Source organism: Prionailurus viverrinus, chromosome A1 (genome assembly GCF_022837055.1).
Source record: "Prionailurus viverrinus isolate Anna chromosome A1, UM_Priviv_1.0, whole genome shotgun sequence".
Lineage (NCBI taxonomy): Eukaryota > Metazoa > Chordata > Mammalia > Carnivora > Felidae > Prionailurus > Prionailurus viverrinus.
In genome coordinates this window covers 296254-313041 of record NC_062561.1, presented here as the reverse complement: position 1 = coordinate 313041, position 16788 = coordinate 296254, and the positions used below count along the sequence as shown (strand labels likewise).

At 45.0% G+C, this 16788-nt stretch overlaps 1 protein-coding gene across 2 annotated transcripts in view; it reads right to left on the bottom strand.

The window, feature by feature from the left end:
- Nucleotides 1-230: 230 nt before the first annotated feature.
- Nucleotides 231-16788, bottom strand: part of LOC125176863 (uncharacterized) — a 34389-nt gene continuing 17831 nt past the window's right edge. Inside the window, exons 13-20 of one of the 2 annotated variants that reach the window (XR_007156418.1) lie at nt 15595-15755; nt 15311-15476; nt 13119-13234; nt 12203-12321; nt 8699-8828; nt 2093-2230; nt 408-737; nt 231-310 (exon numbers count right to left, since the gene is read on the bottom strand). Coding sequence is in view for 1 of the 2 variants with exons in the window: in XM_047878769.1 (XP_047734725.1) it covers nt 489-737; nt 2093-2230; nt 8699-8828; nt 12203-12321; nt 13119-13234; nt 15311-15476; nt 15595-15755 (1079 nt within the window). In the remaining variant the exon portion in view is untranslated. Of the gene's footprint in view, nt 738-2092; nt 2231-8698; nt 8829-12202; nt 12322-13118; nt 13235-15310; nt 15477-15594; nt 15756-16788 lie in introns of both variants that reach the window. The other variant, XM_047878769.1, reaches the window with a different exon arrangement.

Below are 16788 nucleotides of genomic sequence, written 5' to 3'. Positions count from 1 at the left end.
GGCCCACTGGGGATCCCCATGAGTAGTTGGCAGTGATGGAGGATCAGTGTGGAAGGTCTGTGCTGTGGCTGCACGTAGGGTCTCATGGTCCCCACCCCAAGTGCTTCTCACCCTTGAAGCCAGGTGCCCCAGTGAAGCTGTTGGGGGCATTCAGCCTGGACCATAGCACCCAGTGGCCAGTGCCCTGAAAAGAGAATGAGGACAGACTCAGTGATGGGAACACATGTCAATTTTCTTGACTTGTATGACTTTATTTTCCCTCACTCCAAAGGATAGCAGACAGAAATCAGCACAAGCCAAGGTCCAGGCTCTGAAAGAAATTTGGGTGTTGCCCAAAAGAAGCATGTCATAAAACTGAGCACATGTTCCAGGCCCCGTTGGTCCCTGAGACACCCACTCCTTCCTACCAGGAGTGAATGGATTAACCCAGTTGTGTTCTCCGTGGAGAAGGCACTCCTACAGATGGCCACTGCAGCATCCTGTGTGACTCAGCATCTCCCCAGGCTGGGCCTGCTCCCTCCTGTATACACACTGCCATCTGCCACCTGGAGGAGCAGGGACAGCTCCCACTCCAGGTCTTCAATCCTCTGAGCCAGGTGGGCTCTTCTCACTCCCAGCATCAGGGCCTCCTCTCTATTCAGGGCCCAGGTCCCCAGATTCTCTCCATCTGGGTCACCTACCTCTGGTGGGTAGGGTCTGTCTTCTTGCCACACATAAGGGAAGATGCTGGGAACCTCCTGAAAAGGACACAAACAGGAAAAGGAAATGTGGCCCCTGAGAGTTCTAAGTTCACTCTTTCCTGTATCCACCACATGATCTTGGCATGACTCTCGTCCCTCTGACAGTCTCTAGGCATTAGCACCCATCCAAATACTTGGGAAGATGCCAACAACTTACCTCCAGGGACTGACTTCACAATTAACTAACAAAGACATAGTGTTCCCTGGGTTTATGTTGCTACATTAAGGCACAACAACTAATTATATCATTACACAATCATCATGGTTAATAATTTGGAATAATTATTGAATAATTAAATATTGTTGTATTTTATAGCCCCTCAGCTGATCCTGTTTTTTCCTTCCTTAATACTAGAGATATTTATATAATGTCTTTTCAAGCTTGAAGTTACCATGTTACTTTATCCTCACCAAATCATTTGAGCCCCTTAATGCAGTCAGTGATAGGTCCCTATGCATGGTCCTTCCACAGTGGAACTGATGTCACAGCTTCCCATCTGAAGTAGAGGGTGGCTGCTTAGAGACCCCACAGGTTAGTGTGACTTCTTTTTTTTTTGGAAAATCTCAGAGAAGGCCCTCCTGGGCCCTCACTCCCAGAGACCTTTCTGGTTGTGAAGAGGGGATTCCCCAGAGACACAGGTATTCTGGCACAGATGCCCACTCTGGGAAACTTGGTGAGAGGAGGTATCTCTGCCTGCTTCTCCACCACCCACGGCATTGCCTGTGTTTAACAATTCAGCAAGGCAGGGATGAAGGAGGCATTGGCTTGGTGCAAAAGTTAAGAGTATGCCAAAAAACTCAGGTCAAATGAAATTATATTTTAATACAGTATTAAAAATCTCCAAGTAGCAAACTAAGGCCCACAAACTGGCTGTCTGCTTTGGTGAATAGAGTTGTATTGAGCTCAGTGCAGATACAACTCAATTATCCCCTTTTGTCTCTTGTCTTTGTCCCCTCCAACCTTTCCTATGTTGATACCTCCAGAGACTCAAATTAGGATGGGGGAGCAATCTAGATGACAGATGAATATCATGGAAAAGTCCTTGTTCCAGAACCATGTACTACTAGTTAGCTACATCTAAACAGCTATTTTTATTTCTCCCTTTTCATACTCTTCCTCAGTCTTTCCGAGCCATCAATTTACTTAGAGACCTGCAAGCCCAAGCTGATTGAGAGGTCCTCTCTGTCTCTAGAAGTATGTGCCAAACCAAACAGGCAAAACCGAACTTTGGTTGGTGGACTTTCTGGTCCCAACCCTTTCTATGGGGTCCTGTGACTCTGTGGGCCCCACACGTGAGACCCAGCTATCTGTGGACATCTCAGGAGCTGAGGTGGTAGTCTGCTGGGCTTACCACAAATGTGTTGCCTTCACTTGGGGGAAGTTGACTTGGTTTGTCCTTTTCCTTCTGAAGTTCTAGGGCTTGAGCAGTGAGCTGGAAGAACTCCTCATTCAGCTCATCCAAAGTGTTTTCCACCTGCCATATCTTCCTCTAGAAACAAGAGACACATGGTCTTCATTACTTTCACTTTTATTCTAATTTCATTGCAAATCAATTGAGCTCCTGTTCCATGACAGGCAATGGGATTAGCACCAGACATACAGAGTTGAAGTCAGATCTGCTCTCAAAGAGCTCAAAGGTAAAGGCAAGTAAACTCAGGTGTACAATCCAGTATAATAAAGGCTATGGTGGGGTGGGGGGGCACAGGAGCAAAAAGCAGGATGCCTAATCCAGGTAGGTATGACCAGGGAGAACTTTGCTAAAGAGGGCACATTTCAGCTAAATGTTATCAATTAACAGGAATTAGCTGGGTAGACAATGGAAGAAGGGCATGCTAGGCAAAGGGAATAGCATGTATGAAAACAGAGATAGAGAGAACAGGGAACATTCATCCATCAGTCAGTCCGTCCATCTGACCATCCACTCATAAGTAAAGAAAACTTTATTGATCATTCAGTATGTGTCAAGCCAATGATTAGTCCTATAATTCCGTTAGTGAACTTCCATGGGGTTTACAGTCTATCAAGAATTGTGGACCTAAAAAAAAGAATTATGAGTGATGAGTATTACCTGTGGGTTGCTGTGGGAAGGTTGCTACGGGAAGTAGTAAAAGTTAAGTTTGGTGGTAGCATGGAATTTGTTTGGAAAAGTGGAAGGAGATGATGCTGGAGAAATGGAGGTAATGTGGGAGCTAGAGACAGTAGTACACAATGGGCCCTGTATGCTAGTCTCAGCTATGATGGCAGAGACTTTCTTATTAATAGAATTCAATTTGTTGGAAGTGTCAGCCCTGCTGAAAAACAGTTTATTTCAGCCTCTCCTGTAGATTGAGATTACCATATGACCACATTTTGGCCAATGAGATGTTAAAGAAAATTGTTGAAAGAATGAATTGTGGAAAATGTCTTCAAAAGGAGAATTGACTTTAGGGTGCCTGGGTGGTTCAGTCAGTAAGCATCAGACTCTTGATTTCATAATCAAGGTCTGTCATAATCTCATGATTCATGGGATCAAGGCCCACATTGGGCTCTGTGCTGACAGCACAGAGCCTTCTTGGGATTCTCTCTCTCCCTCTGTCTCTGCCCCTCCCCTGCTCATGCTCTCCCTCCCCATCCCCCAAATAAATAAATTAATAAACTTAAAAAAACAAAATAATAAAAACAAAAAGAGATCTGACTTGGTCAGCCTGTTATCTTCCCCTTTTACCTTCCTGCATGTAGCATGTGGGTATTTTTCCTTAAATACTAAGGTGTTAACTACTACTTTGGGGAGGTGTTGAGGTCATGAGGCAATTTATGGTGGGAACTGGTCCCCGGTTGCCTGAGTAAAGTCTGGACTCAGGAAGTGGCTCTCTATTCTCTGAATTTAAATTAAAAACCTGCATCTTACCTGAGCACATGGCCCATTGCTGAGCAGGCTTGTTGCTCAAGGTTGAGGTTGGAACAGGTTTGATGTGAAGAAATTGGAACCATAAGGCTAAGCACACTATTAGGATGCCAGATGAGAGAGAAAGAGAGCGAGAGTGAGAGCGAGAGTGAGAGAGAGAGAGAGAGATTAGGAAGCTAACCTCCCAAGAGAACTGGAAGAAACAAACCCCATAGTATGTAAGTGGAGATAATCACAGTTGCCCCACAGGGAGGTCTGCACAGAGGAAAATTCCCCTGAAGATGACTTGTCGGTGAAAAGGTAGGTAATCCAATGGCACAAGAAACAGCTGACCTGATAAAAATACCCCCAAGAAACTGGACATAACAGTGAGATCTGAGCATGACTGTCATATAAGCATGTGAAGGAAGACAAAATAAAGAATAGAATCCATAAAGCAAGCACAGGAACATTTTAGAGAAAAGTAAATCTAGAAATGAAAACATATGAAGAGAATGACAATGTGATTCATAGCTTACATGTAGACCCAGTTGTAGTGAGTTTGTAGAAACTTGTGAGGAAATCACCTGGAAGTCAGATTGGGATACGTAAATGAGAGGAAAATAGCAAACATAAAGGAGAAATGAAGAAATACAGAGGTAGAAATTTCAAATGTTGCCTAGCAAAATCCATTAATAGATGGTGCTTTTTGCCTATACATCTTTGCAAGTGTCTGTATTGTGTGTTCATTTTGCCATCTTATTGGACACCAAAATGCCTTCCTGAACTGTCAGTTCCTTGAGCAGAGGTTTGGGTTTGTCATGTCTGTGGATCCCCAGCTCCCTCACACTCAGCCTGTCTCCTGTAAATCCTGGTTGAAAAAGATGGGGATCTCCTTCCCTTGCCTCATTTATGTTTCTGAATCAGGTCAGGCAGGATGATACAGAAGAAAAAGCACAAGTTTCTGATGTGGACAGAATGGGATTTGAAACTCTCTTGAACAAAGTTACCTTCCTCTCTGAGGTTCAGTTTCCACAGCTGAAGAATCAGTAGGTCTGTCTCAGAAGGCTGCTGTGAGGTTCACATTGGTGTGTGAAAGTGACCAGCACAGGCCTGTCTCACAGGAAGACCGCAACAAATAACACGCTTTCTGTCTGCCCCTCTTGGGCACTGATGTGACTCCTTGTGTATTTGGCAGAGAGAAAATTAATTATGGCTTAGTGCATGGGGATGAAGGGTAAAATCATTACTATCCATTTTGGATACCAATGGTTTCCCATGTCATATAGTTCCATTGTGTCATGGACTGTCACAATATCTGCTATTTCACTTTATGAATAAGGAAAGGAAAAAAATGTCCTTCAGTAGAAAGAATTTCCCAGTCTGTCCCCACCCTGGGTTGTATGAGGAAAGAGTTCCAGTGAAATCTATAGTATTTGCTATGCCTCTATACCGGTGTCACTTGTTTTAAGTGACTGAGCAGAAACTGGAGTTTCTGAGAATACTCTATGTACAAAACACTATGTTTCATAGGCTTCTTTCCCACTTCCATTCCCATTACTACCAGATCAGCCCTAGTATCTTTTGATTAAAAAGAAATGAAAAATATATTTGCAAATGACATATTGGATAAAGGGTTAGTATCCAAAATCTATAAGAATTTATTAAACTCAACACCCCAAAAACAAATAATTCAGTGAAGAAATGGGCAGAAGACATGAATAGACACTTTTCCAAAGAGGACATCCAGATGGCAAACAGACACATGAAAAGATGCTCAACATAACTCATCATCAGGGAAATACAAATCAAAACCACACTGAGATACCACCTCACACCTTCCAGAATGGTTAAAATCAACAATTCAGGAAACAACTGATGTTGGCAAGGATGTGGAAAAAGGGGAATACTTTTGTACCATTGGTAGGAATAAAAACTGGTGAAGCCACTCTGGAAAACAGTATGGAGTTTCCTCAAAAAGTTAAAAATAGACCTACCCTATAACCCAGCAATTGCACTAGTAGGTATTTGCCCAAAGGATGCAAAAATACAGATTCGAAGGGGCACATGTACCCCAGTGTTTATAGTAGCACTATCAACAATAGCCAAATTATGGAAAGATCTTGAATGTCCATTTACTGATGAATGGATAAAGAAGATGTAGCATATCTATCTATATCTATATCTATCTATCTATCTATCTATATCATCTATATCTATATCTATACAATGGAATATCACTCAGCAGTCAAAAAGAATGAAATCTTGCCATTTACAACAATGTGGATGGAACTAGAGTATATTATGCCAAGTGAAATAAGTCCGTCAGAGAAAGACAAATATATGATTTCACTCAAATGTGGAATTACAAAACACAACAGATGAACATAGGGGAGGGGAAGGAAAAATAAGGTAAAAGCAGAGAGGGAAGCAAACCAAAAGAGACTCTTAAATACAGAGAACAAACCAAGGGTTGCTGGAAGGGAGTTTTGTAGGGGGTTGGGCTAAATGAGTGATGGGCATTAAGGAGGGCATTTTTTGGGACAAGCACTGGGTGTTATATGTAAGTGATGGATCATTGAGTTCTCCTAAAACTAATATTAATGCACTATATGTTAACTAACTTGAATTTAAATAGTAAAAAAGGAAATAAAAGACAAAAATATGCCAGAACAAAAAAATCTCCCAACTTCTGTTTTTCTCATTGTAAAAGGTATCCCTAGTTCAGTGTAGAATATTAGTAAATATAACATTTAAATATATAAACAGGGGCACCTGGGTGGCTCATTCTGTTCAGAGTCCAACTTCGGCTCAGGTCATGATCTCATGGTTCATGGGTTCATGCCCTGTGTAGGGCTCTGTGCTGACAGCTTGAAGCCGGGAGCCTGCTTTGGACTCTGTGTCTCCCCCTCTCTCTGTGCCCCTCCCCAACTTGTGTTCTGTCTCTCTCTCTCTCAGAAATAAACAAACATTAAACGAATTTAAATAATATAAACAAGTACATTAATATCATGATAACCCACTGAGGTGGACTGCATCAAAGGCTCTACTTCTTCGCACCCTTTGGGCCTGGGCCCATTGCCATGCTCTTCTGCAGTGCTCTCCCACAGTGGGTGGGCTTTTTTCTCACAGCTTGAAGCTGAGCTCCACCATCTGACTTCCTTTGGCCATTAAGATAGGCAGAAGTCACCTGATGCTAGTTTTGAGCCTGGGACTCAAGAGGCCTTTTGTGATTCTGCCAACACCTTAAGAAGGACATGTCCAGACTAGCCTGCTGGCTCTGGGAGGAGGAGGAGAGACTTTGGATGCACAGTTGCTCCCAGAGTCTCAAGCGAGCCCAGTCTGGAGCTGGAACTCAGGTGAAATGCAGACACCTTGTCAAGACCCAGAACTGAGGGGTGGGCCCAGACCAGATCAGCTGAGCCCCCAGACATCCACTGCTGGGAATTTGTGTTGTTGGTCCTGCAGCAAGAGCTGACTGATAGTAATCATTCTTACATTTCAGGCCTTCACATTTCAGTTTCTCTCTCTCTCTCTCTCTCTCTCTCTCTTCCCCCAAGATAGTTTTACTCCTGCTTTTATGGCTCTCTGTTTCCCATGTGTCTTTTTAACAACATATATACCCACATATGAAATCATGTTACATGTGCAATTCTCTATCTTCATCTTTTACCTTAATAACATTGAAAATTCTCTATAACCTTATTTTTTATAAAGACATTAATATTTTACGACAGAGCTCTACCAGAGCTCTATAACCCTGATATAAAAAATTTCAATGTCCTTGTTTCCTCATATTTGCCTGTATCTAAAAATTTTTCCCCTTAGAGAGATTCTTAGGATTGGAGATATTGAGTCAAATGGAATGAATATTTTAGAGACTTTTGACACAAATTGATGGATTGTTTTCCAGGAAGGTTTTAACTTTTTATCCTCAACCAGATGGATGTGGGAGTGACTATCTCCTTCATTCTCACAAATAATTAATACTTTAGTTAAATGTTTTAGGTAGATAAAAAAGGGCATCTAGTTTAACTACTATTTCTCTGATTCTTTGAACATTTTTCATATAATTTTATATGTCTGTATTTCCTTTCTCTTAGGGTCATTTACACATTTTTTCCTCATAGAGCAAAAGTATCTGTTGATGGTAAATTTTTACCTAGACTCCTGTTTTATATTATTATGTGATCATAACTATTATTACTTTCATTTGGGATTTTTTACCATTGTTTTGAAGATTCTTTTAAACCTTCACAGGATCCTACCTCTTGCCCTTGTGAATATATAGATGCAGGGGCCTGGGACAGCACCCCTCCCCTGCCAAGACAGGCCATGTTGGCATGCAGATTATGCCAAGTTTAAAATAGTCAAGGCTCAAAGGACTTGACCTTCTTCCACAACCACCTAAAATAATTTAGATAGAGGACCTGCTCCAGGAAGAGTGATGTCACCATAGAAAACTACATTGTAATATGAGCCAGGTGTGGTAGACAAGGAGGAATGGCGCAAGGCCTGTTTAATCAAAGTCCTCTCTATGTCCTATTGTTTCTGGATGGGCCAGTAAACATTTATTGACTGAACATTTACTCTTTTTCATCTTCCTGTGAATTGAATTTCTTACCTTCTTCTTAGTTCAGGACATACCTCATTTTGTCTGACTGACTTTAGAATCTGAGGTCTGTGTGGATTCCCCATACATACAAAATCAAATTTGATTTTTTCCTGTTAATCTGTCTCATGTCAATTTAATTTTTAGTCCAGCTAGAAGAGTCTTGAAAGACAGAGAAAAATTTTTTCCTCCCCTACATGGACAATCAGTGAACACTTAATGAGTGATTTTCTTGGCCAGTATTCTTTAATCCTAATTTATTTTTCCACAAAGTATCACTTCTACTCATATTTTCTCCACCCCTGTATTTGATTTCTGGGCCCCAGAATCATATACAGTGTGTAGGTAACAAGCAGTGTTGGAAGATGGGACAATTGGACAGCTCAGAATCCTTGGAGGTGACAATGAGAGGTTGGAGGAGATGGTGGCCCATAGCACTCCCCGAGGTGAAGAGGACCTTGGTCACAGAGCCAGGATCCTACCTGCATCTCAGGAAAGGCTCCATGCCTGTGTCCAGCCCCGATGATCCACAACCTAGAGCCTGGGCTCTCGGTGCCTCCTCCTTTGGCAGCACACTGGGGAAGCTGTCCAGGTCCCAGGTCCTGCTGAGAGCTGGGAAAAGGGAATGAGAGACACCCCCTTTAGGCCTCTGCTGCCCAATAGTACATCTTCCCAACCAGAAAAAAGAAGACATTGGCCACTCTTAACTCCTCCCTGAGGAGTCTGGGATTAGAGAAGAATGAGATTATTCATGTGACAGAGAAACTGACAGATGCATAGATTCCCTGAAGCTGCACCCACATAGCTGTCCCTGCCTCAGCAGGTGAGTGACTTCTCAGTGACAGGTACAGAATATGTCACCCAGAAATATGCCAACTTGGCATATTGATTATTTTGAGCTGAAGGCAATTGAGAAGAAACAGATATAAGGAAAGATCTCTGCCCTTACCCTATTTTACTAAAAGCAGGACATACATTTTAAAGATGCCCTCCTCCCTCCCTCTCTAGGAAGGGCAGGAGTTAATCACCAAGGTAACTCTAGATGTTTATCAGCCTGGAATTGGCACCACAGGAATTTACACAAAAACCTTGCTAAAACTAGCCCTTATCCACCACTGGTTCTTCCATATATTTACCTTCTGACAATTTGACACCCAAGAAACTCAAAGACCATTTATTTTGTCTTGTAGCCTCTCTAAAAATTTACTGTTATTTTATTAAGATGCTGTGTAAGCCCAAGTTCTCAACACCCTTCCTTCCTTTACTCTTCACTGAGTGCTTTCATGTCTATGTGCCATGTGCATGTTAATGCTCATCTTTTGTTAGTCTAATTTACTGGGCCCTAGCCAAGAACCTAAGATGGGTAGAAGAAAGGAATTTTTTTCTTTCCCTATATCAGGCTGGTTGTGCCCTGTGAGAGCTGTGTCTGTTAGAGCCTCCCTAACTGGTGTTCCATCTGTGGCTCAGTAACTGCTTTGTGCCCTCACCCTTCAAGCCTGGGACAGGGAGATGTTGGCCCAGTTCTGCTTGCTCTAGGGAACTGTGTTAACCTTTGTGGTAACATGTATCTGCCCACACCTTTATATATCCTCCTTTATTACATTTCTCTCAAATTTTCCATCTAGAAGGTGCTTGTTTCCTGTTGGGATCCTGGTCAGTACACTCCTATACTCTTCAGACTCCCTTTGGGAAACTCAATTTTCAATTTCAGTTTCTGTCCCTTGATATGAGAGGGGTGGACTATCTTCAGTGAGCATTTAGGCCTCTGGGACTGGTTGCAGTTCATGAGCCATATCTGAGCTTTCTCTCCACCGTGTTTTTGTCAACACTGTTCTCCTCCAGGAACACCCTTCCTCAATGCCTCTGCAAGTTAGGACCTTACCCTTATTTTAAAGCCTATTTCAAAGAATACTACCATCACAAAAACCTTTCCTGATCCTTGAAGATGTCTTTAAATCTCTATAGCCTTTTATTACAATCACTTGTTCTTCCTGACTCCTTCAGCTCTGTATCAAAGACAGCAATAAATATCTGTTGAGTGAAATTATCCTCAGGTTGTAGGTCATGACACTGGCTGGAAAGCCTGGGTGGCTCAGTCAGTTAAGCATCCAACTCTTGATCTCAGCTCAGGTCTTAATCTCAGGGTTGTGAGTTCAGGCTCCATTTTGGGCTCTGCCCTGGATGTGAAGACTACTTAAATAAATAAATAAATAAATAGGCACTACTTTCAGGGAAGAGCCCAGTCTAGCTAGGTCCTGGATTATAAATGTTGGGGAGGAAGAATTTCCTCTGCCCTTCAAGGTCATTCTAGCTGGACTAAATCAAATTGACATGAGACAGAGTAACAGGAGAAAATCAAATTTAGTTTCACACATACAGGGAATCCACACAGACATGAGATTCCAAACACAGGGAAAATGAGGTGTATGTGTCATTCTAAACTAAGGAGAAGGGGTAGGGGTCTGGGACTTCAAAGGGAAAGAAAGCAATTCACGGGGAGAATGAGAATAAATGTTTGGTAAACAGATGGTTGCTGGGCCCACAGAAACAATGAGACATAGAAGGTTTTGATCAAACAGGCCTTGCTAGGTTCCTCCCTGTCCACCATACCTCATTCATATTACAATACTATGTACTACATGTACATATTACATGTAGTTATCTATGGTGACAGCTATTTTCCTGGAGCAGGTCCTCTACCTAAATTCTTTTAGGCAGTAAAGGGGGAGAAAAAGAGTTTTTCCTGAGTCTGCTGGATTTTGATTGCTTCTAACTCAAAATGATTTTCATGCCAGAGTGGCCTATCTTGGGCCAGGGGCAGCCCTTGGTCCCTACACTAACTTGTCTTTGTGTGATCCTTCTTTCTGGAGTCCCTGATCCTCTAGGAAACCAGGCCCCATGACTTTAGCAGGAGAGTCAAGATTCCTCTCCCCTTGCCTGCAAGAGACTTCATTTATGTAAGTTTTCTAGGCAACCTAAATAAGGAAATCAATGGAAGAGAAGTTTCTGGGAGGAAAGACTGTCGTAGCTTTGGTGGAAGAATTAACGGGGAGGTTAGTGCAGGGTGGGCTCTGAGACTCAGATCCCTTGCACTGATATCCCAGCTCTATCATAAAGCTTGGCCTTTCTGAAACCTGGTTCTCTCATCTTTAAAATGGAGCTAGGGGTGCCTGGATTAAGTGACTGACTCTTGATTTTGGCTCAGGTCCTGATTTCATAGTTGGTGAGTTTGAGCCTGGTATTGGGTTCTGCACTGGCAGTGTGGAACATGCTTGGGATCCTCTCTCCTTCTCTCTCTGCCCCTCCCCCACCTCTCTCTCTCTCCTTTCTCTCTCTCTCTCTGTCAAAATAAACCTAAAAAAATAAAGGTAAAATGGAGCTAGCAATAGTATCTACTTCACAGGGTTATTGCAAGGATTAACTTAGCAGATAAAGTGCTTACCTTAGCACCAGGATATACAAAGCATTCAATATGACTACTACCACTTATGATAATTAAAAGGGGATGAAGGGAGGAACAGAGCATAAATCTAAATGCACGGAGAGAAATCAAGTCTACACAAGCAAATAAATCCATCTTAGCCTCTTGGTCAACTTGGAGGAAGAACACAAGCCCACATGGCTACACCCCAGAAGAGATGATATATCAGAAGAAGGAGCATTGGAAGGAGGTGGGGTGGGGTTATAAAGTCTAGGGTCAGCCAGAGTGAATGTGACCTCATCCCCATGGGTGGGAACAAACCCAGTAAATGACATGAGTTCTGATGAGTTAAATCAGTGACCTCTTGGTAAACCAAAGTAGCTGGGACAATAGGGGAAATTACTATGGGCAGAGCATCCTGAAGCCTTCAGCTGGATTTGAGTGGGTTAAGCTTTAAATGAGGTGTTGGTTATGGAAGATAAGATTCTCAGTACTAGATGCTAAAGGCCACACCCAAAGAATATAGCTGCTGTGTGTAAGCTTTGGTGCTGATGGCTGTCCCCACCTTGTACTTTGGTTCTCCTCATCCGGTGGTGGAGGCTGTGGCTGCAGGGACATGTTACTTGCCAGTTGAGGGTTTTGTTGGTAGGTGCGAAGAGGCTGTTCACCAACCTGAACAGAGGCCTTGGAAGAACAGATAATCCTGTAGCTTTCCTTCAGTTCTGGGCTCAGTAAAGAACAGTAATGGACAAGGGCATCATTGCTGAACCAATATGGACACCTGCACTGATCTGAACTTGGGATTCTGTTTCTTGGTGTGGCCAGGCCACTGACTGCCTAGTGCTCTTGGGGGCCCCAAGTGTCTGCTCAGTAGCAGATAAGACCTGATATGTATCATGGTCTCTCTTTTCTACATCCCTACAGGTGCCTTGGGAACACATGTTGCTTTGATGGATTCTGCCCTATTGCACTGGGGTGTGCCAGCCAGAGACTCCTGAACAGAGGCCCTTTGAGTCTTTCTTCCATTTGACATGCTGCTCTCAGTGTAGGATGCATGAATCGTGCTTCCCTTTTGAGCTCTGTGTAAGAGGCCAGATCAACAAGGGACTGGGGAGATCGTCTCTGACACACATCTTGGTGGAGATAAATAGCTGAAGACAGGGGTTAACCTAGGAGCACAGGCAGCACACTCTGCTTTTCTAGCAGAGTGCAGAGCCACCTGAAGAGTGTGAGGCCTAAGCACATATGTGCGTGTGGTGTCTGCGCATGTGTGTGTGTGCGCGAGTGTGTATGAATGTGCGCATGTGTGATGTGTGCATGCATGTTTGTGTATGTGAATGGTGTTTTGTGTGTGTGTGAATGTGCACGTGTGTGTGTGTTTGTGTGCACGCGTGTATGCCAAATGAGTCTCCACGAGGTCAGGGTGACACTGAAGCTGTCTGAATACTCAGGTGCACTCTAGTGCCCTGGGGAGCTTTCACCTTTCTGTTGGCCCCAGCTGGTTGCCCGTGTGCATGAGAAAGTGCTGATGCCAGTGCCACAATCACTCTGTCAAGTTCCAGCTGAAAGCCCAGGGGTGTGACACTGGGGGTGCGGCCTGGGGAAGGAGAACACAGAGAGTAGCCTGAGACACAATCATCTTGTCTGACCACAGACTCCCCACCTCACACTTCCTTGATTTTTCTCAGTTCTGAAGCCTTTGATGGGAGCCTCTTGCCTTTTTATTCCTTCCATCTTTCATCCCAGAGCCTGCCTGCATCTCTCTCCTTCCTTCAGGCAATCTCTCCAATGTGCTAACTATATGCAGATTGAACCTTGAAAGACACATTGTGGTTTTTTATGTGTGAGTAGTTAAATTTTTATACATAATCTCTTCCCTTCTTATACATCTTTTTTTCTTTTTTTTGGTTTTCTAGCTTTATTGAGATATCATTAACATAACACTGTGTAAGCTTAAGATGTACCATGTGTTGATTTTATATTCAGAAATGTTCAAAGGTATACCTATCTTTTATCACCATATCTACTCTGTTACTTCTGACTGCTTGAACACTTCTAAGTACTGTGTTTTGCTTGTGCATCTCCTGGGCACTCAGGACCCCCACTGCCAAGCCCCATGCTGTGTTGGGGCTCACAGCCAGCAGTCTCCAAGAACTTCACTCTGACTTGCTGAAATAGCCACCCACAGGGAGCCTGATGGGCTACAGGGTAGTTTTGCAAAAATGTTATTTAATTGCTTTCTTCTTTTTAATTTGCTAAACTTTCATCACATAATTTTTTAGAAAAAAGTGTTCCTTATCAAGAAATAATGGAAGCCTTTGCCTCCAGTTAGCAATAGCTAACTCCTGCATTCAGCTCCTGTCAGTGCCTGTGGAGAGGATCTTTGGGACATGGAGTTTTTACAGCTTAGTCCCAGGCAAATTTCAGATTTTGTCTTTCTCCTTCTCATGATCAGTTGGCCAGATATCCCAGCCCAGAAGTTTAAGAAGAGGGAATGGTTTCAGAGAAGGTCAAGGAAAGCTCTTAATAACATTCTCCATCCCCAGGGTCTCATAGACCACACATGCAGCAAGCACACCAGGGAGGGGTGCTAGTGTCTGTTTGACCTGCTCCCCAACTCCTCTCCCCTAGGGCCATTGAGGGCAGATGGCCCTCTTATTCTAGGGCTGCCATCATGGAAAAAGTAAACAAGTGATATAGCCTTGCAGAAAGCAGCCTGGTAGCCCCCTTCTTACCTAGACTGGCATCCACTGGGCACTCACAGGGAGGGAGAGGAGCCAGGAGCAAAGGGGGCAACAGCACTGACCACTTCTAACATGGAGCCAGGGTCACCCACTGTGGCAGCCAGAGCTGTGTTTTAGTCAGTAGCCCAAACATAGAGACATCAGGGCCATTCAGGGGTAGCTTAGAGACCACACGCCCAGAGCTGCCATCTGCTAGACCCACCCAGGATGATGCTCAGTTTTGGGCTCTCAGATTTCTGAGTGTGGTTCTAAGAGCAGGTAGTGAGGCCCATGGATGTCCCTCCACACCCCGTTCCTGTCCTGTCACAAGCCCTGTCTGGGGACTCAGAGGCCGGGTGGGAACTGAACACATGCTTCTTTGCAGTGAAGCTCAACACCCAGGTCCTAAAGGAAGAAGGCTTTACAAGAGTTTAGACTCTTGCGAGTGGCAGGAGTATTTCAGAGTGAATACTCACCCACAGACCTGTGAGGCTGCTGAGATTTGGGCTCAAGTGGACTTTAGCTTCCCATTGCTTACTTTTTTGTACTGATGGAACTTTTGTGGGGAGTATGTGTTACTTATGCCCTTTAGAAAAATAGAACTAAAGGTATAAACTAGGGAGACTCTCAAAAGCCTTAGGGCCCTTGTTACCCTGATATCCTACACAAAGCCAGCCCTAAAACACAGTGGTGGATGTGGCCGACAGGAAAGCTGGGCAGACATCACTCTGCCATGTGTTATATGTCTCCTTCTCCTCTGGCAAATCACACTGCTCCCTGGGCCCAGGACCATCTTCTGTGGTCAGAAGATGCTGTCCAGTTATGGCACAGGGGTGCTGAACATCAAGTGAGATGACAAATGTGAAATGCACACTTAGGTGCTATACAGAGTTAATATTATGACTTTCCATCTGCCATCATTGTCCCATCCCTGGGCACCTGCCTCTCACCTAGAGGATGCTGCCAGGGCTCCCTAGGTAGACTTGCAGTGTGGTGGCCCCATGATTCCACACTCTGCTCAGTGTCTGTCCTGGTGGCAGCTGTGGCCTCCATCTCTGGGTCTCCACCCTTGTCCAGAGCTTGCCACTCAGTTGTGCTGAGGTGTTGGAGAAAGTCCTGGAAGAACCAGGGCTGTGTCAGTCTTTAGCAATTTCCAGAAGTGGGTGAGTGGGGCCCCTGTTCTCTGGGGTGGTAGGGATGAGGGTAGCTTGGCTGTTGGGGAGTTGTGGCAGACCTTGAGCCCCTGGAGCTGCTGGCTGGCACCCCTATAGAAGGCCAGTGCCTCGCTCCTGTGCTTGCTCAGCTGGGCGGCCACATGTAGGCTCTGGTCCTCGAGCTTGTCATAGAGAGTGCGGACACTGAAGTCCTCCAGGGTCTTCAAGGGGAGTGGTTCTCCTGCAGGAAGGAGGCTTAGAGTGAGGCTGTGCGATGGAGCCGGAGGTGGGAGCGTCCAGAGTGGCTGTACAGCTTCCCTCCTTCCTTCCAGCACCGACAAGTGAGAACAGAGGAAGCCTGCACAGGGGCGGGTTAGCTGTGGGAGGAAAGGCAAGCAAGGAGGCAGGAGACCTTCCCATGCAGGAGGTGGCAGTGGCTGTGCAGAGAACTTCAGTGTGAGTGTGACAGAGAGGGGGTCCTGCAGCCTCTGTCCGTCTGGCTTGGCATCACACCAGAGTTGGGTGGTGGGCACTGCCTCCCTGTTTTGTTGATGGTGGGTCTCACTGGCCTTGACAAGCCAGCAGCTCCTTGAGGAGGCTGTTTGCTGGGTCGCCCAGGCCACATCTGGCTAAGTAAACTTTGTCCCTTCCCTCCACTTGAACTCATCTCACTGTCCCATGTCTCCTTAACAACCTTGTGCTCCCCTTTGACAGCTCTTGCCCCACCTGTCCCCACTGCTCTGTGGACTCCTGTTTAGCCCCAGGTGTCCCACAGTACCCGGCAGACAGCAGAGGGTCACTAAGTACTCATCTAGCTGAGGTGTGGAGTGTGGTGTAGGCTTCTGGCTGGAGTGTGACCCGAGCTGAGCCCAGGGGAGTAAACCAGACAGCTCCACTGAGGTTGCTGGGCCCCATCGTAGTTCTCTCACACCCTGCAGGAATGTCCCCTTGCCAAGGGTCTTAAGCCCCTTGACCTCCTTCTCCCTCAAGCCCACTCTGCTCTGCTAAGGCACATGTGAGTGAAGCAGGCCCCTTTCTCAACGTTTATTTATTTTTGGGATAGAGAGAGACAGAGCATGAACGGGGGAGGGGCAGAGAGAGAGGGAGACACAGAATCGGAAACAGGCTCCAGGCTCTGAGCCATCAGCCCAGAGCCCGACGCGGGGCTCGAACTCACGGACCGCGAGATCGTGACCTGGCTGAAGTCGGACGCTTAACCGACTGCGCCACCCAGGCGCCCCATCAGGCCCCTTTCTGACAGTCTTTCCCCCATG